We start from the raw sequence: 24,762 nt of genomic DNA, 5'->3' as shown, positions 1-24,762 counted from the left end.
CCTGCATTTCTCTGGAAAACACAAATAAAAAAAATGACCCAAAACGCCCGGATGCTCCCCTCGGCGCATGTCGAATGTCATTGTACACCGCTTTTTGTTGTTCCCTCCAAGCTCCCCTTACGTCCCGGGCACCCTGCGTATATAGAGCAGAGCAGGCAGGTGAAAACAACGCAACCCGGACTGTGAAAGCACCAAATGCCCCACCCGACGGAACGAAAGCACATGTCACACAATAACGGCCATCAGTTGAGGAAGCCTTTGCATAGAGCCGTTCCGCAAAGGCATGGAATGCGATCAAGGCTGCCGATCTCTCGCTCAAATTTGTAATCGTAGGTCAACTCCTCAGCTGCAAATCTTGTTAGCATACGAGGATACCCAATGTAGACCGTGGAATGTTTGACTTACTTCGTGCAATATCGCGAAGTGCATAGATGACAATGCGCTTGCTGCCATCCACTTTGATAATCTTGGCGGTACAGTTGGGCATACAGCTGTGGTTGATGAATCGGGCAATGCCGCCCTTCTTCGTTGCGTCGATGACCGTGTTCTCGTCAATGCGGAACAGATAGCTGCTGCCCATGCCCTGCTTGAGGTACCTGACTTCGCGAATTTCTGAAATCTGTTGCCGGACTTGCTCGCCGACATACTCAATGATCATGTCGTCCTTGTTGATGTTCTCCTCTGTGTAGAGACCCCAGTTGTGGATCGCAGAACGGGCAAACTTGACTGGCTTCTTGCGCTTCTTGAGTTGGTTGAACTTGAAAACGTCGGGATCGCCCGAGGACTTCATTTCGTCTTGCAGTGCCGTGACGTGTCTGCGGTTGTTGGCACGGTTGGCTCGCGAGTTGCCCTTCGTAGGGGCAGGAGCAGGAGCAGTTGTGGGCGCAGTCTTGCCGTCCTTCTGTACCCGAGCCTCTCTTGCTTCCCTGGCCTTCTGGACCTTGATGTGATGAGGTAGGTATTTGGACTTCTCCGAATTGAGAATCTTCTTGATAGGCTCCGTCCTAGCGCAACCTGTAGGATTGGGGACATAGTACCCTTCAATCGCAAGGCTCTTTTCAGCCGACTGATCCAGGTTGTTGACCTCCCGCACGCGGTTTCGCCTCCATAGCCACAGCAGAGGATCGTCGAAATCAGCCACAGGGAACCTTTTCTGCAGTTTGGCAAAGTCGGGAAGGTCTGCGGGGGAGAACTCCACATCTTGCAGCGGTCCAAGGCTAGCCCTCGAATCTTGCGAAAGTTGCAGTGCCTTCGTGGGCTCATAGGCGAACAAACTAAGGTCCGTCGGTACAGCAGCTGGTTGATAGGGCTCCTCTTCCTCGACAGCTTCCGATTTCTTGGGGTCCTCAGCAGCAGGCGTTTCTCGGTCTTCGGGCGCCTCAGATCCTTCAATATCAGACTGATGCTTCTTGAGCGCCTCGCGTTCTTCGAAGAGCTGCTTCTTGGATTTCCTCTTTGATTTAATCTTCTTAGACAGCAGCTTACCGGCTAAAAGGCTAGGCGTCTCGGAACGAGATAGACTCTCTTCTTTGCCGCCGGGCAGATCGCATTCGGGCGTAACACCTTCCGACACGGGATGCACAGGAAGTTCAGTCTCGATATGGTCGAGAGTGACGCCGAACAGCTCCTCGTCGGACTTCTTCTGTCGCTTCAGAGCAGTTTGCGCCTCGAGCTCGAGCTTCCGCTTTTTTGTGGGTAGGGCTCCAACTGCGAAGCGGGCTTCGGTCATGGAGTCTTCTTCAGCAGCTCCCCACGAGCCAAGCTCATCCTTCGACGCTTCATCATCTTCATCATCCGAACTCATACGGCTACGAGGACGAGATTCGGGCTCCTCAGATTCCCGAGCCACAGATCTCCTGCCTTCATCATCCGATTCGACATCACTGTCGTAGCTTTTGAGTCGGTGGTGGAGGGAGCGGAAGGCGTTTCGCGCTTGCGGGGGTCGTTTTCGGGCAAAGGGATCGGTGAAGCCGTAGTTCCTCTGCTGCGCCTGTCCTGGATTCTTGATTTTGCGAATACGTGGCAGGGCCGATATTTCGAGGCGCCCGGGGGCGCTTTTCGATAGGATCGGCACCCGAATTCGGGGGTGCCAACCTGGGGGCTTCCGTTGCCTGTTGCAGTCTTGCGCGAGGGCGTCGACTCGATCGGGTCCTCGAGATTAAGCTGCCGTCGTCTTGCAATATGGTTCTTGGGGTCAAGGAACGCCGTGAGGGCAGGTGCTGCTACCCGCGTACGAATGTGCTTGATCAAGTGCTCCGCCAATTCATGGCTAATGACCTCCCGGCTGCTTGCACAGGATCGAAATTTTTGGCCCTTGCGCTTCTCTTCTCAGGTCGTCTTTTCTCTGACGTCGTCGGTCGTATCTCCTGTTCGCACTCTGTTTCGCTGCATCGGGCTGAGTCGTCGACGTGTGCATGAGCCGTAGTTCGGTCTGTCGTCATGAGCGGGGCAACATAGCGTCATATAGAACTCGTAGTTGAAAAATCAGTTCTGTGGACATTTCTGAAGCATCGCTCTGCTTCAGATCGGCCCAAAGGACGAACTTGGAAAGACGATGTAGTAGCCCGTTCGGTCGACACGAATGTCGTCAAAAGAGTGTGCCTTGAGTCTCTTCTTCATGTGTGGAACAGTTGTATGCATGACTGGGACCTTAGCACTTGGAACAAAAATGTAGGGCTCGCCAGCTAGCTGTGGTGCTATCGGCTTATCCTCTACAACGCTGTGTTGTTTGATCGGTTGAATTGGCCTGCCAGGGCCGGTGGGCACTGGCGTCGCAGTTTGCCTATGCGCCGCAGGTCCTCGAGGCGCCATTGGCGGCGGGCCGTGTGCTGGCTCTGGCGCTGTTGTTCTGGGCCCAGCTGGCGGAGGTCGAACATTTGACGGGTTTGGGGTAGATCTGTCCCTATTGACAGTTTCCTCAAGCATACGGCCACTTTTCTTGCCATTGGGATCGTATTCAACCTTGATGTTGTTGCTCTCGATGCGTTGACCATTCATGGTCCTCAGGGCGCGCCGAGCAGCGTCGATCGCTTTGATGGCCATAGGCCTGGATCGGCTGGGCTGGGAGTCCCGGTAACGAAAGGTTGCGAACCCGAGATAGCTTCCTGTCTCGGGGTGCATCTTGTTGCTGCTCTCGGCAATGTCGCCAAAAGTTGCAAACGCCTGCAAGACCTTCTGGAAGTTGATGAGCGGGTTGAAGCCCATCACGACGATCTGTGTTGGCGGGCCCGGGCCGATGGAGGTCTTAGGCTCGAAAGGATACGGTTTCAGGTTGTATGCGGCGGGCCTGAGGCGAGACTTGTGGTGACGGAAGTCGGTGTTCATGTAATTCAATCGCCCGCCCATAGCTAGGCGAGGATCTGAAGGGGGGGCGTCATCGTCATCCTACTCTCATCTCATTAGCCTCAAATCGCTCCTCAAATGACGCCCCCCCCTTCAAGGTGGGTATAGTATAGTATAGATGAACGTACCATTCCAAACTCTTTGAATGTTGGCTTGGCGGCCCTGATCTTGTCCTTCGAAAGTGTCTTATCGAGTAACGGGTCATTGATGCTTTTGACACCTTTTCGCGATCGACCGGGGGCACGCGCGGGAACGCGATCAACGGCAGGGTATGAATCTGATGAGCCATTCGGCATATGGGCTGGGCTCTGGTGAGCTGTGGACGACTGCTGATGGTCGGGAATTTGGGAGTTGGATGTAGTCGGCTTCGGTGGATGTGTATGACCAGAGACTGAGGGCGACTCAATTGAAGTGAGCGGGGTGACGGTGCTTGCAGCTGCGTTTTGAGACAAGCCGCTGGCAAAGGGACTGCCGCGTCGTTGCGCTGAATATGGATGAACCTGTGCTTGCGTGGGAGCTTGCAGAGCCAACAGCGGTCAGGATCTCGCCGAGAGGAGACCCATTATCCTCTGCTTGGGGATGCGACCCGTTCACCAGATTTGCGTCTGTAGGTGCGGCTTGGCCAGTGAGGCCATCGGCAGGAGCAGCAAGGACAACAGGCTGCGAGGCAAGCAACGAGCCAGCCGTCTCTTGTGTCTTTAGCCTTGCTTTCTCGCGCTCTGTAGCCTTCTCCCTGGCTGCCCGCGGGGCAGTTGGGAAGAACTGCGCGAAACCCGCGCTGGACTGGCGAGTCATCGTGAAGGATTGCTGCTTCTACCTCCTCGCCCAGCCTCCGAGCATCCTAGCTCTCGAATGATACTCGTAAAAGGGCACCATGCGTATGGGTGGAATGCGCGACAGGCTGTATCGTGAATGATATTGTGTTGGGGGTATGTTCACGCGACCAGCCAAGGGTGCCCAAGAAAGCTGGCAGGAAGTGTGAGATGTCGGATTGTGTTTGTCGCGTCAAGGAGAGCGCAGGTTTGATGGACAGACAGGGGCTATTGGGCTTTGTCGCACGATCCGTTGCGCGTTGATGGATTGAATCGGCGACGTGAGCGACAGACCAAAGACGAAGCCGAAGCAGTGTTGTCCAAAGTCTTTCAGGGATGGCCACGGAGCAAGGAATGGCGAAGCGCCGACCACCCACCTCAACTCCAGTGCTTGGGTGGAGGCTCAGAGCGGTACCTGGTTGGCCGGTAACTTTCGAACGTCATTAGCGGCAATGGTACGCCAGAGTCAAGTCTTCAGAGGGTCGCACAGGTCAGCCGGGCTGCACGTGATGGGCTAGGAACTTAATTGGACTCCACCATCTGTCGCGCACTGTCGCGCATTTTCGCGACCCTCCTGCAAGCTCGCGTTTCGAGGAGGTTGGGGCCACTGTCCCCTGGGTACCTGGATCTTGAGGCATACCATCATGCATGGCAGTCACTGTCTGTCGCAGTCTCGATATTTGTGCTTGGTTTGGTGCCAGGTCCCTAATGGCTGCCGTCTCGCGGTATCGTTGATGGTCCCTCCAATTCTCCGGAGTTTTTCTTTCCCAGCTCTGCAGTTCCCCTCTCTGCTTCGGGCATGCACACCTTCGCTCATGCTACATAATACATCAGGCTTCTGATGGCGGCAACGCCGACGAAAGTTCCTGGACCAGAAGTCAAGTCCCATGCACCGAGTGATGATCCCGATGCTGCCCATAATTATTCTCGGAATTTGATATGGCCATGTCTCATTCATTCATTAGAACCTAAAAGAAGTTTTCGCTATTGATACACTGTTTTGATCCCAGTCTGCGCAGTTGTGACATCGATTTTGGCTAAGCCGGTATGACATAGAAGGCCCAGGCCACCAGGTATATCATTTGACTCGTTACTCCAGCTTCAACTCAAACTCTTCGTCCTCGTCATTATCAAATTGAGGAGCAGACCCAACAACATCGATGTCGTCCTCGGGTTCAAAGATGGAGAGGAACTGAAGGCGCTGGAGAGACTGCTGCTCTTCTTCGGTGGTTTGTCGCTTCTGGGGAGCGGGATCTCGTCGTACAGTCAATGCAGACGCTGAGGTCGGAGGGTTGGTTCTAGCCGTCTCAGTGACCGTTCCTGGCATGGGAGCTCGACCACTGATCAGCGAGGAAGCGGATCGGCCCTTGGTATAACCAAGCGTGCTTCTTGAGGCAGCCTCCCCTACAGCGCTCTCTGCCGCCACCGACTTGGACGGCGCTGTGGGTGCTTTGGCGACTCTTTTACCAGGTAGCAGTGAAGAGATAGGCCTTCGAACGGGGACGTCGGGCAACTTCTTTGCCCTCACCGTCGAGCCGTCAGTCATGGACAGAGCTGAAGCAGCTCTGCGCGAGTTGATTGTGGCTGGATACTTGACCGAAGGCTTGATGTTCATCTTCGTAAGGTTGGCCACTGGTGCCGTCTTCTTCTGAACAAGTTTCCTGGTTTCCGGGACATCCGAGACGGACCAGTCCATCGAATCGATGTCGTGAATGATTTCCTCGTCGTTCTTCTTGAGAGCTTTCTGCATCCGCTCTTCGTGCTTACGGTCCTCGAATCTGAGGCCGTCTTCGCCGAGAGGGTTGTAGAAATGGTTGTAGTAGCCCTTGAACATGTTTTCCTTCTTGAGACCGTCGAAGTTCAGACCGCCTTCGGGGAATACATCCGACTCGTAAGGCAGGTCTTTAACCCGCAACGGGGCATGCTCAATCTCATGTTCGTCCCCACCCAGGTCGATGTGAACAGCAACCTTTAGAGGGTCAACAACCGGGCCCTTATTCTTCGGCTTCTGGATTGTGTTTTGTTTGGCGTCGGTCTTCTCGAGCTCCTTGACAATACTCTTCACACCTTGTACTTGTCCGTTCTTCGCTTTCGCATTGGTGGTTTTGTTTCCAAGAGGAGCGCGAGCCTGCGTGCCTGATATGCTGCGTTAGTTTGCTTTTAAGCAGTGCGACACGCTAGAAGTAGCTGAGCCATACCTGAAGGAGTGACAAGTCTCTGACGAGCTGGCTGATTGATTGTGCCTTTCGTCTTTCCGAGAATGGTCTTCCCACCAACGGCGTTCTCATCGTGATGTCCTGACGGCGTCTTGGGGTACCGGGCTCCAGGCGTCTTAGGGGCCAGATGCCCCTTTCCTTGAGCCTGCCGGATCGTCTGGGCCGCATTGACCGCGTTCTCATCACGAAGAGCGAGCATTTTGTTGAGCCTTGCGGCACGATTGGCGCAGGTGTCGTTCCGCGATTATTGTTGAATGATACTCGGACAGGGTCTGCGTTGTTGGATGTTTGTTGGACGGTTGGTTGTTGGCCAGATAGGAGGCGAAGAATTGGCAACATGTGTTTGGGAATGGTTGTCGGGACAACTAACCGAGCAGGAGCCTAGGAGGCGACGGTCGGCGGTGCGCGATCAGCCAAGGCCACACACAGCTCAAGCCGCCCCGCCTGATCATCCCCACCATTCCCCTGCCTAGATCTGTTGGTGCACGGCCACCTTGTCAGAGGACTGGCTCCCAGCTCTGCAGTACCGGGGCCCTGTGCACATAGAGGGGGTGCTTCGTTATTTCCTCCCACTGCCCCTTCACCACCTTTACCAACCCAGCCATCCATCGACCCAAGATCTTCCTCTACGACACAACACTTGCTGCCAAAGCCTCGTTTTTAACTTTCATCGCTACTCTACGTACCTCAGAAACCGACATCATGGACCGCATCAAGGAGGTACGCTTCCCGCTTTCTTTGGGGATGCCCCACTAGCACTGGTTGTCCTGGAGGGGTAAAACCCCCTATATCGAGTTGCGGTGCTGACGTTTCTTTTCGCGCATAGAAAATGAACCAGCTTCGCCTGGAGGCCGACGAGGCATCTTCCAAGGTTGAGGAGCTCCAGTCCAAGGTCAAGGTTCTCGAGCAGGAGAACCTGTCCAAGGAGCAGGAAATCACCTCGCTGCAGCACAAGAACGGTCTTCTCGAGGCCGAAGTCGAGAAGCTTGAGGGCAGTGTTAAGGATCACAAGAAGGCTGCCGACGAGAGCACAACTACCGGCACTCAGAACGAGACCCTGCAGCGGAGGCTCCAGCTTCTTGAGGAGGAGGCCGAGGATGCCGACAAGACTCTCCGCGAGGCCAACGAGAAGTACGCTGCGATAACGCTCCTGCCGAGTATAGAGAGGAATACCCGCTAACGAGAAATGACAGGCTTCGTCAGACCGACGTCAAGGCTGGCCACTTTGAGCGCAAGGTGCAGGCCCTTGAGGTCGAGCGTGACCAGTGGGAGGCCAAGTACGAGGAGATGTCGAAGAAGTACACGGAACTCAAGAAGGAGCTCGAAGAGCTTCAGAACGAGATTGGCAACATCTAATTCAAGTTGTTGAGGTTAACGTTACTGCTGCGTGTATGCTCTCTTGATGATAGAGCCTGTGGCGGACGTTGTAGGGTGACAGTATGGACTTCCAGTCATATGGGAACCTTCAGGCGCCGCAGCGGTGGAACTGTTGTCTCCGATTTCCAAATTTGCGACAGCATAGCATTTTGCGAAATGGGCGTCCAGTTGTGCTTTTCACAGTTATATGACTTAGGGAGGCCGAGGTGAGGCAGCCGGGGGTATCCATTATCTCTATGCGGAAGCTTAGGCAGGCCAGGTACCAACAGCTGCTGCGTGTGCTCGGGAGATCATTACGATGTCCGAGGCAAATCATTCCTTGCCTTTGTATTTCGCCTTCTTCTTAGCCTTTTGTCTCCTCTCTTCGATGCGACGGTCGAACTTTTGTTCATATCGAAACTTCGCCTTCTTCTTTGGCCACTCCTTGCGCGCCCTGGGAGTTTTCTTCTCCTCCGCGCCCTTTTTCTCCGAGTCTTCGTCCTCTTCTTTCTTTTCGTTTTCCGAGTCGTCGTTATCGTGCAGTTTCTCGAAACCGTCCCGTGTAACTGCGATGGCCTCAACCTTGACTGTTGTGAAGCGGTCCTCGTCGATGTACTCGTCCTCGAAGTCTATGACCTCAGGCTGTTTCTCCTCAATGCCATCCCACTCCTCGAAGTCTTCTCCGTTGATTTCTTGATGGTCGCCTGAATCTGCTGCTTGCGCCTCACGCAAAAGCTTGTTGACGGTGTTCACATGATCTTCTACTTCGCGCTTGCGGTCGTCCCTAACCTATACCGGCCAATGTCAGAATACACACATTTGAGCAATATGGTGCACTGCGTTCTTACTTGTTTCCTGATTTCGATTTTCTCCTCTCGGTCCTTCTTGGCCGCCTGTTCTTGCGCAAGCTTGATGCGCTGTTGCTTCCGCTTGTGGAACCCTGTCAAGTAGTCCTCGCGTTGGTCGAAGTCAAAGTTAACTTCCTCAACAGCCGAGGCCGCTTTCCTCTTCTTAGGAGGCGGCAGTGTGCTTTTCTTTACTCGTGGTTGGGCGAACATTGCGGCGATCTATGTGGTGGTGTAGTTGGTCTAATTGGGCAACTGTCTGCTGCTTGATGCTGGATTTTTTTTGGGCGCGGGCTTGCACCTGAAGAATCGCAGTCTGCGGCTGCACAGACCCACTACGCCGGATCTCCCCGCGCTAGGAGCTTCGCCATGGAATGGCCGTCCATGCGCTAGAGGGCCCTGTCGCTGCAACCACCTGGGGCCTGACTTCTTACAAGGTAGTGCTTCTATGCGCTGCAAGCTGTGCTCTGTGATGAACATGAAGTCGTTCTTGGCATGCTGTTGTCTTGCTTCCGTCTCCGTCTGTTCTATTTCAAATCCATCATGCGTTACGAGCAGCAGAGGCACAGAAATCGCGGTTATGAGAGGTTGCGTTGCGACCGATCGCGAAACTTAAACTGGAGCAATAAGGTCTCATAGGCAATCAGAGCAGAAGAGGACTATCTTCGAGGAAGCCGACACGGTGCTGGCAGTGAAGTACCTCGCAAAGCTAGATTCTAAGCAATATCTGCACGACAATGACCCCGGATCTGTAGCGCTATATTGCGATGAAAACCATTGAATTTGTTCTCATCAGGCATTTTGCTCTCTTCAGAAAGTGCATCTGTCTTGCACATGGAGACTGCATGGCATGGTTCGGCCACACGTGATTCGGCAGTTTAGTATGCGCCTAGACAGCTCGCTGTGACGCTTACCTGCATCTGGGCCTGAGCTCGAACAGGTACCGTCATTCAGCCAACGACTTCATCACGACAAGGCTGCCAACTAGGTACACAGCATCAACTGGTCGACCGCAACATTACCAGTCATGCGTACATCACACAAAGCCGGCCTTTTGGCCCTCGCCGCTTCGGCCAACGCCCTTTCCAACTCCTCCCCCTTCGTACTCCTCTCCACAGCAAAGTACGTGCAGCCTAGGGCCATCTCGTTTCGCATAGCTAGCCAGTTGTACTGACTTGCCGCAGGTTCGCGCAAACCCCCGATGCTGCCCAGCTGCAGACCGGCACCCAAGTCCTGAGCGCCGTCCAGAATATCCTCGACTCCTGCCCAACCGAGAACTACTATGTCATCTCTCAGCCGAACGCGAACGCGGCCGATATTCGCGGCGAGGGCTGTAAAGTCAGTAGCGTCTGCAGCGCCATCTCGAGCAACAAAGTCAGCAGTCGTTACGGCGTGGCAGAGGTTCTGGGCGAGGTCGAAGTTACCGCTGTTACCGGTTACATCAACTCCGGCTGCGCCAAGCAAAGCAGAACTCCTAAGATCTGGAACACCCTGCTCCCTGGCCTTTCTTCCTCTGGCCGCGACAGCCAACTGGCAGACAATGGTATGCTGCGTCATCACAGAGTCAAAGAATTCCGACTGACCTTTGCACAGACCAGCTTATCAAAATCACCCTGGATGAGGTCCTCGAGCTTGAGGACTTCACCGTCATCTATCTTACCAGCCCGTCGGAGCAGACATCCTACGAAGCGGAGTTTAACGAGCCCCTCCATGAGGACCTGAAGAGGCTCCGTGCTCGCGTTGTCTCCGCCCCTCGCGCCGACAACAACACTGAGTGGGAGAAGTTGGGGCTTTTCGAAAAGTACCAATTCTTCACGCCTGGTCAGTGGCCCCCATGTTGCTATGAGTATCTTGCCAAACACAACGAGCTAACACGCGCAGGCATTTTCCATGCTCTCGTCATCTCTATCCTCCTTCTATCCATCCTCGGCGTCGGTCTGCGTGCCCTCGGTAGCCTTGAGGTTTCATACGGCGCATTTGACAAGGAGAACGGACCTGCCGCGCACAAGAAGCAGAACTAAGCGTTACGCTCACTGCGGCTAGAACAAGGCTTTGTGTCGTTTGTGCAAAGCATGTAATCTATAAGACACGAACACGGGAGTTTACGGGTGGTCTTCATGAGGCATTATCAAGGAGGAGGGTGCGCGGGTGTCCCATGCGCGCCGTCTGCTCGTTGTAGAGAACCATTGAGTGTATGAATTGCGTCTGAATTGAAGAAAAGGTCGAGGGACTTGATTTGCCCCCAATCCGTATCATGCCGCGGTTGAAACGCCTTTGAACGCCATCACAACAACCGCCCCGTCCGTGCTACTCTGCACTCCCATACCCACCGCCGCTGTTTTCTGGAGGGGGTTAGGGGGCAAGTCTTTCATCTCTCATTACGCGTCTGGGGTGACAGGAAAGTCAGTTAGACCAGGTGGCTCGGGAGCAGGAAGTTAGCAATGCCCTCGCGAATAGCGTACTCGTGGCCGCAGTTGCCGCACACGAGCTTGCCCTCCAAGATCTGCGTTTCCATGAGAAGGTGGTGCAAGTCCTTGAGCGTCTTCTCGTCGCTCTGCAGGGCCTCAGCGGTAGGCGCCTCGGCAGGGAGTTCGGGGAAGCCAAGCTAGGATGACGTTAGAGCATGGAAAAATTGGGGCTGCTACGAATCGACGCAAGAAAGAGAGAGAGGACAGAGTGGGAAAACAGGACGATATCATGATGGTGAAAGGGTGTAGTATCACTTACCTCAGTCGCGTTTGTCCGCAGCGCAGTCCAATCCAGGCGGGGCAGCACGTTAAGCAGCATCTGCTCATTCAGCTCAATTTCGTCTTGCACGAGCTCAGCGTCCTTGGGGTGCAGCGGGTACGAGGCGGTGGAGGACTTGCATGCCTTGACGGCGCACGTCAGAAAGTTAAGGCTGAGAATCTTCATTTTCAGTGGTGAGATTTGAGTTTTGGTTCCCTTAAAATTTGAGTCGCTGGTGGTCAGGAGGCTTGGGTATTGAAGATGTGGTATGGAGGGAAATTTTTAACTGAGTGAGGTTCATGACCCCACACTTGGTGATGAGAGCCAACTGGGGGAGGGGCGAAAGTTCACAGTAAGCGTCAAACTCCCCATATGGATCAACAAGTAGAAAATTTGCGGTTTTGCAGTCCAACACATCCTTGAGCAGTCATCACAAGGCAGGTAGTGATCAAAGTTTTTTCTTCTTATATGTGCTCTACCATTTCCGACTATGTAATCTGGCATTTCTAAGCCAAGGACTTCTCGTGGAAAGAGTCGTTCTTCTTGTTCATGCGGAAGTAGATGGCGACAACGGCGAGGACAACGCCAAAAAGAAGACCCTTCTGGATGAACGACCAGCCCTCAGCCTGAGAACCAACCTGCAGAGGCGTGTCCTCGGTAGATTGCCCAGAAGCAAACTGGGCATTCCCGTAGAGATCTGCAACAAACACCCCAAGCATCAGCATGCGCGACAAGGGGAGCAGAGCAGAACAGAAGACGAGAATGCCAATTTGACAGGAGCATGAAGAATGGTGGGCTACAGTACGTGTTGTGCTTAGAGTTCCACGTGGATACCTTCGGGGGGCACCTCCAGCTCGCCGCTCTTGGCGATCTTAACGGCCTTGGTAGGGCGGTCGCCGGGCTGCGTGGGAGCGTTCTCGATCTTCTCGATAATTTCGTAGCCCTCAAGAACCTCGCCGAAGACGACGTGGCGGCCGTCGAGCCAACTGTTGGTTCGTCGGTCAGTTTATGTTCCCGACATTGCGTGGGAAAGATGGAGAAAGCTTACGAGGTAACGACGGTGGTAATGAAGAACTGCGAGCCATTGGTGTCGGGACCGGCGTTGGCCATGGACAGAAGACCCTTCTTGGTGTGCTTGAGCTTGAAGTTCTCGTCGGGGAACTTCTCGCCGTAGATGGACTTGCCACCAGTACCGTCGCCCTTGGTGAAGTCGCCGCCCTGGATCATGAACTGCTTGATGACACGGTGGAAGCTAGATCCCTCGTAGCCAAAGCCCTTCTCGCCAGTAGCAAGAGCACGGAAGTTCTCGGTGGTCTTGGGGACGGTCTTGCCGTAAAGGCCGAGGACAACACGGCCGAGGGGCTCGTCACCCTGCGTGATGTCGAAGTAGACCTTGTTGGTGATCTTGGGGCCCTTGGTGGCCTCAGCCGTCTGGGCGAACAAGACCATGCTGACTCCGAGGAGCAGAGCGGCGGAGAGGACAATGCGTCGCAAGTTGAACATATTGATGGATGCTCAAGAGAGTCAATTGGGTTGGTTCGTGATGATGCTATGCGAGGAGGAAACTCACATTGGTAGTGTAGGTGGAACAGGTGGTAAAAGCCAGCTGGTACTGTCCCGGAAGCTACCACGTTTCAACTCTCCCCCTCACGGATGGCGAAGTAGGGGGGGCCACAGCTTGGACCCCTGCAGGCATTCGCCTAAGGTCCCGCCACCAGCACTGAATCGGTACTACGGCAGAAGGTGTGACCACGGCGTGCGGGGCAGGGGGTTTGCGTCCCGGCAGCCTCGACCAGACACTATCGGATTTATCACTACGATAAGCCGTAGCCCATGCGCCACACCACTGTGGCTCAGCCTTCAATTTTTGGTCCGCATCGAACTCGACTCGACATCCAACCAGTCCATTGATTTGGGACTGTTGTCGCGACAGAACTTTGAACGCGAATTGTTGGCTACGCCCCGAGCCAGACAACATGGTTGGTCTTCAAAACATATGGATGTAGGGATTGTTACTGACACCCTGTAGGTTTTCATTCTAGGCGTTAACTTCTCAGAGCAGAAGCTCGTGAAGGTATATTCACACTACACTCCTATCCGCCCTTCAGCATCGACATACCGCTCCGACAGGGACTAACTACCGACTACAGAAAGCTCTCGAATCCTTTTATGCTCTCGGTCCCAGCGTCTCCCAGCGAATTCTCGCCAAGTACTCCATCCACCCATGGGCCAAAGTCGGCTCCCTGGCACCCAAGACCATTACCTCATTAACTGCCGAATTGTCGGTAATGACGATTGAGAACGACGCGAAGAAGGTCCTGCGCGAGAATATCCAGAGATTGAAGGATATGGGTAGCTACAGAGGAAGGCGGCACGCCATGAACCTGCCGGCGAGAGGCCAGCGTACGAGAACACAGATCGAAACGGCAAAGAAGCTCAACAGGGTGGACAGGAAACGGTGATCGAACATGGCTTTATTGGAGATGGATGACGGCGAAGCCGGTCATTAGCGATGCCCGTGCGTGTAACCATTCAGTGTATTCTGATAGAGATCCGGATGCAATGTGTTCCGGCCAATGTACAACAAACAATAACCACGATTCAGACACATCCAAGGTACATGAGTGGGTTTTGAATGATATGTACCGCTAAGTCGAACGCACTCGGAGGGTAGCCACGGGGAAAAGAATCACCGCATGATCCTGGCTCTGAGGGATTCTACTGGCAGCTTCCGACCTCGTATTATGTATGACGACTGGTTGGTCAACTTGATGCTCGTGGTGCCTCTACATCTATGTGAAGAATTACCGCCTGTCCCACCCAAGTTTGGCGCCTGACTTCGGATCCTTAGAATATGCGCCTTCGAACCTCAGGCTAGGCAAGTCGTCTTCCAATACGGGCTCGCCGGCGGCCTGCAGTTTAAGGGCTGTGGTATCGACTTCTTCCCAAACACGCAGCAAGTTGCCGCCAACGACTTTGGAGACATCTTGATCACTGACTCCCTGCTTCAGCAACTCGGCCACCAATGCGGGGAATTTGGACACATCTTCCAAGCCAGTAGGCGTGGTAGGAATGCCATCAAAATCAGACCCCAAACCGACGTGGTCAAAACCGATCAGGTTGCCAATGTGAAGGATGTGCTTTACCACCTGGTCCAGGTTTGCGTTCTCCGGGACAGAGTCAGGAAGGCCGTTCTCGTGTCCAGCGTCAACACAGGAGATGAAGTCCGGGCTGAAGTTGACCATGACCAGCGAATTGCGTTCTTTCACTAGGTGCAAGACATGGTCCTTGACGTTACGAGGGTGGGGACAGACGCTGTATGCCGAGCTGTGAGAGAAAATGACTGGCGCCTTGCTGCCGGTCCAGGTCTCATTCCCACCGAGAACGTCGACCATGGTGTCCTCGCTGACATGCGACAGGTCGACGAACATGCCGAGGCGGTTCATCTCGTTGACGAGACGGCGGCCGAGAGGGCTGACGCCGTGCCAGTGAGGCTCGGCCTTGCGAAGAGGATTCTCCAGGATAGCAGCATCGGCAAATTTGTTATGACAGTTGTGGGTGAGTGTCGAGTAGCGCACACCGAGGTTATAGTACGTGCGCAGATTGGCGGCGGAGTTGCCGATCTGGTGCAGGCCTTCAACGCCTAGTGGTGAGATGAGCTGGCCATCCTTGAACGCCTTGAGTGCCGTGCTGCTGTTGACTGTGGGGGAGAAGACATCTGGGTAGGTATCTTTGATCCTCGTCATGAGGTCAATTTGCTGCAGTGTCATCTGAATACCTGGAGATAGTCAACATTGTTTCCGAAGCAACAGTAGCTGGACTTACTAGGGGCGTAGTTATCATCAGAGAAATTACTTCCATCAGCGGGACAGGGTGTAAAAACGCTCCAAAAAGCACCGCCATTGAGACCCTCCTTCAGTCGAGGCAGGTCAACCTGGCCGTACATGCCTCCATTTTCGAAGGGCTCGGTGAAGTTCTTGCCATAAATGTGGTTATTGTATAGGAATCGAACAAGGATGGGCAAGTCATTATGTCCGTCTGCTTGAGGGTAAGGAGACATACAATGATGGGCTCTCGGATTACATACCAATCAGGGGAGTTTCTTTCAAGATCTTTTGAGCCCGTTCCTCGTATGTTAGAGGCCCATGTCGAGATTTGTGACACCAGAATGCGAGCGGCTTCGAGATGGACAAGCCGAGGACAAGTACGATGACAATGGCAGCAATCAATCGCTTAATGGCGAGAGATCGAGCTTTGGGGCCAGGGATGAATTCGTCATCTCCTAGTTCCTTGGGGTAATGACTTTCAACCGAGCCAAGCATGGACTGGTCTTCGGCTCTATTAAGCCGATGATATTTGTGCTGGGCCATGCTAGGAGATTGATCGTCAGTAACTATCATTTGTTTAAAGTCATTCACGGTAAAGGCTCGACTGCTCTTTGCTCTTTAATTAAGCCCGAACCAATGGGGCCGTTTTCGCCAGTGCTCAGTGGTTGATGCGTCTAGATGGGCCGCGAGGGCATCATTGGTCTCCAACCCGCAGTAGACTTCATGCTTCGTGAAAAGGTGGACAACTTGGGAAGAACCTTACCTGACCCAAGCTTTCAAAACAATTCAGACTGTGTGGATGGAGATTCTTCAATAATCAAACAGGTGACCGTCAACTGGTGCAAGGACAAAGCGAATTGTCGTAAGGGCAAATGTAGAGCTCAAAGATCAAAGTGGCTGATGACGAATACTGAACTGATCCAAGCAGCATTCCGTCTCGAGGTAGACCCGTTAGTCAGCCGCGCAATCTCCTGAGCAGTTGATCCTTTTCAAACATCACCAGAGAGTCCTGCGAATCCATGCGGCAAATACAGTTATGAAACGTGAGTCTAGACCCAGGGCACGTTAGAACATGGTGGCCTTAGCAGTCTTGCTTGCAGGCCGAGCCCAGAAGTATGAAGCTGTCGGTGCAACGCCATAGTAAGTTTGTGTGTAGTGAAATGACGATGATGCGGCTTCAAAGCTGTACCTGGGTTCCAACACAGCAAGTTCAGACGAAAGGCTGTGGGCATGCACCTGGCGGCAACTGTATGCACCACAACTCAGGGCACTCGGCGGCCTCTTGGGGGACTCGGGGCCACCCTGGTAGGGGCTCTCAGGGACACCAGCAGGGACTCCCTCGCCGAAACAGCCTTGGAAGCTTTCCCCATGCTGTCGCTCCAGTGTCAACTCGATGCCTTGAACCAATGAGAGATGATACACAAGGCCCCAAGCGCCTGTAGCTGCGCTGTCATTCCGGGTTTGCTCACCCCCCCACATCAGGCTGCCTGCTTGCGACATGAGAAGAGCTGCAAGTACCTCGATACCTGCCTACCTGCCTAGTACCATGCCTAGGTAGGTACCTGGGTGGATGTGCCGTCCCATGCTTCCCTTGGGCTGGGCGGCTGACAACCTCCTGCGCGTCGACCCCTGAACAAACCCAGAAAGGGCCCTGGAATAGCAGCAGCAAGAGCAACACACCAGGGGCGAACACGACTCAGCCTGCAGTAGTTCTTCTCTTCAATGTCCGGGCCTTGTCCAGTCCAGGGCAGCCTCTTCAGACCACGAAGCATACACCTTGATCACCCATTTTCTTCGGCTGGCTATCACGACACGACAACATTGATTTCTTCCTCATCGCCCTGCCCCAACCACCCCTTCGCCACGACGACACGAAGTGTAACACCACTGGTGACGCCCATCGACGATCCTTGCCTGGCGCATACGTACCCCCGACACGATACCCGCGAACCAGGCCGAAACGAAACATCTCTCCTAGCCCCTTGCATTTCATCCAACCGCCAAACCGATCGTCCATTCATGGCCGTGTGAGATCAAGACATCTAGCCCACTTCTTTTACTTCGCACCTTTCTGCCTCGGGCCTCCTCTGTCCCTTCCCTTGCACCCTTTGTTTCTGCTTGCCTGCCTCATTTTTTGTCGCATCGCGACTATTGCCCTTGACGTCATACCTCAACTTGGCTCACAACCCTCCACCATGCCGGGCTTCGCAGAGTCTTTCTGGTCGACAGACTATGCCGCCGGTAAGTTAGGCTGAGCCGAATCCGCCACCGCGATTGACGATATCGCTCGTCGCCCCTTCCCCAAGCCGCAGTCGCTGACGCCTCACCAGGCCTCGGCGTCCTGTTTGGCAAGCTGCAGCAGGGCGTCCTCGAGAACCGGCAGATATTGACCATCGCCCGCATGCGAGCCGAAGCCGAAGATCTCTACGGCACCAGGTTGAGCGACATTGCGCCAGCTTCCGACCGAATCCAAGGCGGCTTCGCTAGAGACGATGGTGCCACCGTCCGCAAGGTACAGCAGAGATCCAGCCTTCACGATGTTTCGGGGGGAAAAAATCATTTTGCTAATGCTCTTACCACAAGGCCTACGACGGCGTTCGAATCGAGATGGAAGATGCGGCCCGAAGCCACAAGAAAATTGCTCAGAGCATCCGTGACCTCGTTGTGAACCCCTTCACTCGCTGGTGCGACGCCCACGAATCTCGCATTCAAGATTCCCAAGACGATCTGCAGACGCGCATCAAGGCACACGACCGTCAGGCTGAGCTGGCCAAGAAGCTGCGGAGCAACTACTTTAACAAGTGTCGGCTCGTCGAAGATATCGAGGAGGAGAACAAACTCGCCTTCCAAGATCCCGAGACGAGCCCTAATGCTGTCACTGTCAGCAACATCCCCGAGATCAAAGTTTCCGAGAACAAGGAGCCCGAGATTCCTGAAGAAGATGATGAGCCCATTGAAATTGGCGACGAAGTCTATCAACCTGAACAGATGAAGAAGATCCTCGCTCACATGCTGAACACGATCCCGCTGGGCGAGCACAAGGTGCCAATCATGGGAACCTACCAAAACACATCGCCCGGCACCGACATTGTCGAATATCTTCAGCGCAATATGGGTACCACCAGCATCAGCTACGCCGAGAGGATTGGCCAGGATCTGATCTCTAACGGGTTTCTGCGACTAATTGGCAACGTCGGCAACAGCTTCGCCAACAGTTCCAAGATGATGTATCAGTGGAAGACCAAGGCTTTTCAGATGGCGGGCGTACCGGAGAACAAGAAGACGCTTGGGAGGACATTCTCTATGCCAGGTTCCGACGGCGGCTCCGATTCTCCCGTTGTAGGTACCGTCAGCGAATATCTCGCCAACTGGAACGTTCTCAACAACGCGCATCCCAATGAAACGCCGGCTGACCGCCTGCGCCGCGAGGCCCGCGAGGCTGACGACAAGTACAAGGCGGCCGTGCGCAAGCTCGACGAGCTTCGATGCGATCTCGAGGAGAACATTTTCCTCCACCTCCGCTTCCTCGAGCGTTGCGAGCTGGACAGGCTCAAGGCTGTCAAGACTGTCGTATTGGACTTTTCAGGCACCATCAGCAACGTCATCCCGACGCTTCAGTCGGCCGTCGACAACATGATGCTGTTCCAGGAGACGGTACAACCTGCCAGCGATCTGCGCTACCTTTTGGAGAATTATCGCACTGGCGGCTTCCACCCCAAGGTTGTTGTGTACGAGAATTACTACAACAAGGTTGACGAGCAGACCTTTGGCGTGGATCTTGAGGCTAGAGCCAAGGCGGATAAGAAGCGCGTCCCCATTGTCGTCACAACGCTCCTCACCTATCTCGACAACCAATACCCTGAACTAGAAGGCGACAAAGCCAGGCGGGATGTCTGGCTAGTGGACGTTCCGCTGACGCACACACATAAGCTCCGTTCCAGAGTGAACGACGGCAAGCCGCTTTCGCCAGAAATTCTCAGCGAGTTTGACATACCGACTGTGGCCAGCTTGCTCAAGCTGTACCTCCTCGAACTTCCCGGTAAGTAGCTCGGGATGCTCTTTTGGATTACTCTTGCTGATATTCCCAAGATTCCCTCGTCTCCGCTCACATGTATGAGATCGTACGCCAGGTTTACACAGCACAGTCCGCACAATCCGCAGAAACGTCAGAAGCCTCGAGGATATCTATTCTTCAGCAGACACTCGCCCAGCTTCGTCTCACTAACATTGCCACCCTCGACGCCTGCATGAACCACTTCACCCGCCTCATCGACCTTACCTCGGCTGACGAGGAGTATGTAAACGCCCTCGCCACAACGCTCGCCCCCTGCATCCTCCGCCCGCGCACCGAAACCTCCCTCACAATGGAGGAGAAGCACGCCTACCGCCTCATCCGTGACCTTTTCCAGTACAAGGAACCCATCTTTACGGAGCTCAAGCGTATGTCAGCCGGTAACTCACTCAACGCTGGCGGAGGCAGCATTGGTGCCGGCGGCGGTGGCAACCGCCCTCGCGCGATTAGTACCGACGAGAGCAATCGCCGCGCCAACATGGAGGAGCGGAATAGGCTCCTTCTCGAGAAGGCTTCGGGTGGCCGCAGCCGCGCCACGTCGCCCGCTCCTGGCCCTCGCACAGGTCACCGCCGCGACCGTTCGGTTGGAGGCCCGGAGACCCGATTCCCTATCCAGACGAGCCCGACGTCGGCGTCGGACCGCCACCGCCAATCTCTCGGCAGCATCGCAGCGCCACAGCCAACAGCTCTGCTGCCGTCGCCGCGGCGACCGCCAAGCGGGCCTCGCTCGAGGTGCCCGAACCCAACGGCGACGTGCCCCCTAGCCCAAGCCCGGCCGAGCACACGCCGCGCGGCCCGCACGCAGGAGCGCCAGTCGATGCCGGCCAACGGTGCGCCCGTCGGCGCCGTCGAGTCAATGCTCTCAAGATTGAAGGCCTCAGCGACTCGCCCATTGAGAGCGCAACAGCCTCGGCCGGACGGGAGCTCGCTTTCGCAGGCGGTCGGGCGGCGTCACGGCTTTCGTCAGGCGCGGGCAATGCCGAGGTCATCGCCCCAGGGGCGTCACGCTCGAGACAAGCCCATGGACAACTGAGCACGACACATGTCCCTTGTGCACCTTGTTCTGAAAACCAAGAAGCACATGGGAGGAGTAGGCCGTCGGTCGAGAGGCGGCGCGCATGACGATCCGCCCTTGCCTGGACTGTTGTCCCGATATGATTCCACGTATAGAAGGAAAGGCAGAGGTCAAGATAAGGGAAGAGAGGAGTTGTAACTAGTAGCACGCCGTGAATGTTCTCAGCTTTTTTTTTTTTTTTTTACTTTTCTTTTTCTTCCCCCAGCCCAATGCGCCGAGACGAGACGAGTGATATGACTGGCGGGGTTCTGCTCTTGTATGGCAGGCTCTCCTGTGGGGGGGTTAGGCGTCCTCTTGTGTCTGAAATCTGATCCTATTCTCAAACTCGTCTGGTTTCTGTGATTTTGACCTGTTGTCGATGACGTGTCACGGGAGAGGAACAATCACTGGTGCTCTACAAAAGAGACCCAAAGAAGAGAAGAACGCGGGAATCATTTGTTTTCATGACCGGACAGACGTCTTTGTCGTGAGCCTGGCTGCCTCCATTCTTCTACGTGGGTGCCGGATGTCATGACCTTTCCCCCGTCTGCGCCTCGGCGTCGTCCGTTATAACAACCGGTGCCTTTTTCTTTTTCTTCTTCTTGGCCACCACGACCGCCGGCTCGCCGTTTCCATCGACTGCCCCCGTCGCCGCGTCTCCTTCGATCAGCGTCTCTCCCCCCTCGACCTTCTTCTTCTTCTTGGTCGTCTTCTTGACGGCCGTGCCGTCCCCAGTCGCGGCGCTGCTCTTCTTCTTGACCTTGCGCTTGACGACGGTGCCCTCGGCATCGACGCCCTGCGCGACCGAGATGCGCTCGTTGGCGCGCTGCATCTCGAGCCGCAGCCTCTCGACCTCCTTCATAGCCTGCGCCATCTCGGCCTCCTCGCGCTGCTGTCTCTCGTAGTCGTACGGGTTCGCCTGGGCACCGGCGCCGGCGCCCCCGGCCCTGGCGGCGTCATTGTCACCTTCGAGACTAAAGGTGCCAATGTGCGACGAGTCGACGTGCAGGAGGCCCTGACGGAGCTTCTTGGCGCGGCTGCGCGTGAAGCTGTCCGAGTTGTTCTCCGACTCGTAGGCGCGGGGCGTCGAGAGGCCGCTCGTGGCCCCTGCCGCCGTGCCCTGCGAGCGTCTCGTCTGCGGCGACGACGACGCGCTGGCGGGGCCGCGGCGGTGGCCTTTGCTGGAGAAGGTGATGCTGCTGCTGAGAGGAAGAGGACGTCGGCGCAGAGGTGCCGAGCTTGTCGAGGTCCAGTTGCATGATGGGGATCGAGTCAATATCGAGGTCCGGGCCGTTTTCCTTCTGAAGAATGTTGTGAATGGGTGTCGAGGCGCCACCGGAACCGGAGCCGGAGCCGGAGCCAAGGCCGCCAATGTAGAAGGGGTCGTTCGCGGTTGCGCTCCTGGCGCTCAACCTTGCGGCGAGCGATGATGTCAGCGTCAAGGTACGTGTCTTCTGTCGGCTGCTGGTATGACGACACGTTCTCTCGGTCGCGACATCTGCGATTCTGTTGATAGCCGGCCTCCGAAGAGGAGACGCTTGTTGGTGCAGGGCGTTGGTGGTAGTAGGCCTCAAAGTCGTCCGCCTCTTCGGTGCTGGCCGGCAAAAAGTCTGCTCTCGCCCAGCAAAGCATTGAGATTTGAGTGAATGGGCTCGTCGAGATCGAGAACTTCGGGGATGGGGACATTCCGCCTGCGCACCTGGCGCGACAGAGTTGAGCTCCCAACCCTGGAAGAGCGAAGGGATCGCTTGGGTGAGAAGGAGCGGGGGGTCTTGCTCGGCTTCCTCTGTTGATATGTCGTGCCCTGACGCAGCCTCCGCCGTGAGCTTGAGGAGCTCGATAAACTCGACTGCCCGCTCCTGCACCTCGAGGCTTGGGTGCAGGGCCAGAGGCTCGAAGATGTTGATGACGCGGGCCATGAGTAGTGTTATCCTGGACTTCCACTCTGGCGTCCACAGTTGTCTGTCGTTGCTTGCGATGAAGGCGAAGACCTTGGCGACAGCCTGCAGGCAGGTGATGAGTATCTCGGGAATGTTGGTCCTCGGGATTGTTTGCAAGAGTGTCGTCAGGGAGTCGTCTGTGGAAGAGAGCATGATGGGGTACTCTCCGACAATCCAAGCAATCGACTTGATGGACGCCGATGTGATGAAGTGGCCCGGCGGCGTATCGGCGTTGAGTTGCGTCAGGATGAGGTCCGCCGCCATGACGACGGATCGCCTCATGGCCATGACCTTGACAGAGACATTGCGCAGCTCGTCGCCAATCTTTTCAGAAATGTCGCCCGACGTCGAGCTTCCGTACGACGAGGCAGATTCGAGTTCTGTACCCACAGGCCTCGGCGCCGGCGCCATGCGAACAAGCTGTGTCAAGACATCAATGTACCAGTCAAAGTCGACCAGGTTCGCATAGTTGTTCTGGGCACACATGTCGAGGATCCTTCCAATGACATCGATGCGGTAGTCGTCCGGCAGTGGCGGCGCCTGGCCCTTCTCCTTTGCGTTGGGGTTGATGACCTCAGCCTCTTCCTCCGAGTCGGGTGCCGAGTCGGGCCCCAGGGGGGCACCGGCGTTCTGTCTGTTCTTTGGCGGTGTAGACGATCGCAGTTGCTTCATGAGGCGGCTCACGACAGAGACGAGGTTGTCTCCACTGACCATACCCTTGACGAGGTCGAGGGCCTTGATACGGATGGTAATGTCAGGACTATCGATGCACTCGAGGATGACGTCCTCCTGTTGTGCGACGAGGAAGGGATGGGTCAAGACAATCTTGTTGAAGGCCAGGAGAGCGACGTATTTAACTGTCTTTTGGTTAGCCCCCCAAACAAAACAAGCTCAGGTAAAAAAAAAAAAAAAAAGAAAACGCACGGTTCGGATCACCATCGACCATGATCATGCCCCTGAGCTTGTTCACACAGAGGGTGGCGATTTCTTCGCTGCCGTCGTCTGCGCTTCCCAGGATGCCGCCCTGGATGATGCCGTTGATGCACTCGTAGAGAAGAGACATGGCGGGGGTCGTGCGGATGAGATCGGTCAGCGGGGGCAGCAGCTTGCGGACGAGCCGCGGCTCGAGCGGCGTCAGGGTGGCAAACAGCTTGATCAGCTTGATGGCCATCCAGTTGTTGCCGCCCTCGACGAGCAGCTCGAACAGCCTCGGCGCCAGGGGCAAGAAGTCGTGGGGTCTCCGCCAGCCCAGCTCGCAGACGACATTGACAATGGCAGCCGTGACGCTGGGGTCCTCGTCCTTGTTCATGAGGCGCTCCTTGATCTTGGGCCAGGCGGCCCTCAGGGTCTCGGGGTAGACGAGGGCCAATCGGTACAGGGTGACGATGACCTTCTTGCGGATGTTGGGGTGCGAGTGGCTGAGGCGCGGCAGCAGGTCGGAGATGGTGGAGAGGGCGAGGGAGGGCGTGATGATGTGTGGCAGCGTGGCCATGGGCAGCGTGATGGTTGTCGCATGCGGCGAGGCTAGGTCCTGGATATGGTTCGTCAGTGGACTGTCCAAGGCAACAGGGTCGGCGGTGTCTCTCCGTCACGGCGGCGTCTCTCTGCCGCGGGCGGCGTGTTTTGGTCATACCTTCTTCAGGAGATTCGTTGCCAGCATAAGAACCTCCGTGTCGGGGCGGAAGCTCTGCACAGCGGCCAGGTAGCCGACACGCTTCTGGTGGTACTTGGGAGAGGACATGACCTCGAGGACGTGGAACGAGGCCCAGGACATGTCATGGCCGACCATTTCGAGGTACACGAGCTTCATGAGGGCCGTGGCCTTGAGGTCTACCCGCTGCGCATCAGCACTGGTTTCCTTGGTGCCATGGAATATTCGCTGTGTTGCCGTTGTGAGAGGCCTAGGGAGGGGGGGGGGGAACTCACCCATGTCCTGGCTGCGAACCTCGGCGCGACATTCTTTCAGGCTGTTCTGGATGTATTCGCGCTCGTTGCCCTTGTGGTTTCGTAGGCCTCGAATGAGGTCGTAAAGAGATTTTTCGAACCTGTGGCCGTGGTCAATCGAAGAAGATTGGTGCGCCTGCCTGACGCAGCGCAGGGCATGGGGTTGAGCGGCTCATACATGTTTGCGGGCGGGCGAGCCCACGCGGGGCCAAGCAGGGAAACGAGGGGATCGTCAGGGCGGGCAGGTGGATGGGACGAGTCGGTCTAGGCGTTGGGAGGGAGAGTCGTCGGAGGGGCTGTCAACATGGTGGGAGCTCCGTGTCGCGCCCGAGCCGCAGGGAAAGTCTGCGCGCGTGACGGCGATGCGGAAGTAAAAGGTGCCTTGGGAGAGAAGAGGGTGGTTGCTGGAAGTCAGTCAGTCAGTCGGTGGTCGGGCTGGCTGAGGCAGAATGCAATGCCGTGCCTGTGCCATGCCACGCGTGGATCCTCCCCCACCATGACCATGACCGCCGGCTGCTACTGCCACGGCCACGGCCACGGCCACAGCCATGACGAACGTGCTGACTGTGCGGCTGCAGCTCTGGCAGCACCTTGTCGCACCGTGCGGCACCTGCCCCGCCCGAGCCG

At 55.7% G+C, this 24,762-nt stretch overlaps 11 protein-coding genes across 11 annotated transcripts; 4 read left to right on the top strand and 7 right to left on the bottom strand.

The window, feature by feature from the left end:
- Positions 1-242: 242 nt before the first annotated feature.
- On the bottom strand, positions 243-4,137 carry VDBG_04198 (histone-lysine N-methyltransferase; the record flags this gene model as incomplete). Its single annotated transcript, XM_003006199.1, has 6 exons — positions 243-346; positions 406-2,111; positions 2,278-2,431; positions 2,544-3,384; positions 3,471-3,778; positions 3,843-4,137. 6 exons carry the CDS (start codon positions 4,135-4,137, stop codon positions 243-245), a joined length of 3,408 nt encoding a protein of 1,135 aa, XP_003006245.1.
- A 1,107-nt stretch (positions 4,138-5,244) lies between these two features.
- On the bottom strand, positions 5,245-6,569 carry VDBG_04197 (conserved hypothetical protein; the record flags this gene model as incomplete). Its single annotated transcript, XM_003006198.1, has 2 exons — positions 5,245-6,290; positions 6,353-6,569. The coding sequence occupies 2 exons, from the start codon at positions 6,567-6,569 to the stop codon at positions 5,245-5,247; spliced, it is 1,263 nt and encodes a 420-aa protein (XP_003006244.1).
- A 372-nt stretch (positions 6,570-6,941) lies between these two features.
- VDBG_04196 (actin lateral binding protein) lies at positions 6,942-8,075 on the top strand (the record flags this gene model as incomplete). Its single annotated transcript, XM_003006197.1, has 3 exons — positions 6,942-7,090; positions 7,197-7,501; positions 7,564-8,075. The coding sequence occupies 3 exons, from the start codon at positions 7,073-7,075 to the stop codon at positions 7,724-7,726; spliced, it is 486 nt and encodes a 161-aa protein (XP_003006243.1).
- Positions 7,943-8,824, bottom strand: VDBG_04195 (conserved hypothetical protein; the record flags this gene model as incomplete). The annotated part of the gene is made up of 2 exons (XM_003006196.1): positions 7,943-8,515; positions 8,575-8,824. The coding sequence occupies 2 exons, from the start codon at positions 8,782-8,784 to the stop codon at positions 8,060-8,062; spliced, it is 666 nt and encodes a 221-aa protein (XP_003006242.1).
- Positions 8,825-9,598: 774 nt separating this feature from the next.
- Positions 9,599-10,592, top strand: VDBG_04194 (conserved hypothetical protein; the record flags this gene model as incomplete). The annotated part of the gene is made up of 4 exons (XM_003006195.1): positions 9,599-9,693; positions 9,756-10,114; positions 10,165-10,392; positions 10,453-10,592. The coding sequence occupies 4 exons, from the start codon at positions 9,599-9,601 to the stop codon at positions 10,590-10,592; spliced, it is 822 nt and encodes a 273-aa protein (XP_003006241.1).
- A 386-nt stretch (positions 10,593-10,978) lies between these two features.
- Positions 10,979-11,484, bottom strand: VDBG_04193 (trm112p-like protein; the record flags this gene model as incomplete). The annotated part of the gene is made up of 2 exons (XM_003006194.1): positions 10,979-11,176; positions 11,299-11,484. The coding sequence occupies 2 exons, from the start codon at positions 11,482-11,484 to the stop codon at positions 10,979-10,981; spliced, it is 384 nt and encodes a 127-aa protein (XP_003006240.1).
- Positions 11,485-11,744: 260 nt separating this feature from the next.
- VDBG_04192 (peptidyl-prolyl cis-trans isomerase B) lies at positions 11,745-12,875 on the bottom strand (the record flags this gene model as incomplete). The annotated part of the gene is made up of 2 exons (XM_003006193.1): positions 11,745-12,284; positions 12,347-12,875. 2 exons carry the CDS (start codon positions 12,799-12,801, stop codon positions 12,113-12,115), a joined length of 627 nt encoding a protein of 208 aa, XP_003006239.1.
- Positions 12,876-13,212: 337 nt separating this feature from the next.
- On the top strand, positions 13,213-13,885 carry VDBG_04191 (putative mitochondrial 37S ribosomal protein SWS2; the record flags this gene model as incomplete). The annotated part of the gene is made up of 3 exons (XM_003006192.1): positions 13,213-13,277; positions 13,328-13,372; positions 13,449-13,885. 3 exons carry the CDS (start codon positions 13,275-13,277, stop codon positions 13,758-13,760), a joined length of 360 nt encoding a protein of 119 aa, XP_003006238.1.
- Positions 13,886-14,024: 139 nt separating this feature from the next.
- On the bottom strand, positions 14,025-15,668 carry VDBG_04190 (dipeptidase; the record flags this gene model as incomplete). The annotated part of the gene is made up of 3 exons (XM_003006191.1): positions 14,025-15,028; positions 15,124-15,336; positions 15,386-15,668. 3 exons carry the CDS (start codon positions 15,666-15,668, stop codon positions 14,103-14,105), a joined length of 1,422 nt encoding a protein of 473 aa, XP_003006237.1.
- Positions 15,669-17,320: 1,652 nt separating this feature from the next.
- Positions 17,321-20,230, top strand: VDBG_04189 (rho-GTPase-activating protein; the record flags this gene model as incomplete). Its single annotated transcript, XM_003006190.1, has 4 exons — positions 17,321-17,366; positions 17,456-17,637; positions 17,709-19,164; positions 19,215-20,230. The coding sequence occupies 4 exons, from the start codon at positions 17,321-17,323 to the stop codon at positions 20,228-20,230; spliced, it is 2,700 nt and encodes an 899-aa protein (XP_003006236.1).
- Positions 20,231-20,731: 501 nt separating this feature from the next.
- VDBG_04188 (AP-3 complex subunit delta) lies at positions 20,732-24,315 on the bottom strand (the record flags this gene model as incomplete). The annotated part of the gene is made up of 6 exons (XM_003006189.1): positions 20,732-21,652; positions 21,951-23,048; positions 23,116-23,722; positions 23,825-24,021; positions 24,118-24,236; positions 24,293-24,315. 6 exons carry the CDS (start codon positions 24,313-24,315, stop codon positions 20,781-20,783), a joined length of 2,916 nt encoding a protein of 971 aa, XP_003006235.1.
- Between the last annotated feature and the right edge of the window lie 447 nt (positions 24,316-24,762).

The sequence above is a fragment of the Verticillium alfalfae genome, genomic scaffold (assembly GCF_000150825.1).
Source record: "Verticillium alfalfae VaMs.102 supercont1.4 genomic scaffold, whole genome shotgun sequence".
Lineage (NCBI taxonomy): Eukaryota > Fungi > Ascomycota > Sordariomycetes > Glomerellales > Plectosphaerellaceae > Verticillium > Verticillium alfalfae.
Note: the sequence above shows the minus strand (reverse complement) of the source record. Positions and strands in the feature narration are given on the sequence as shown.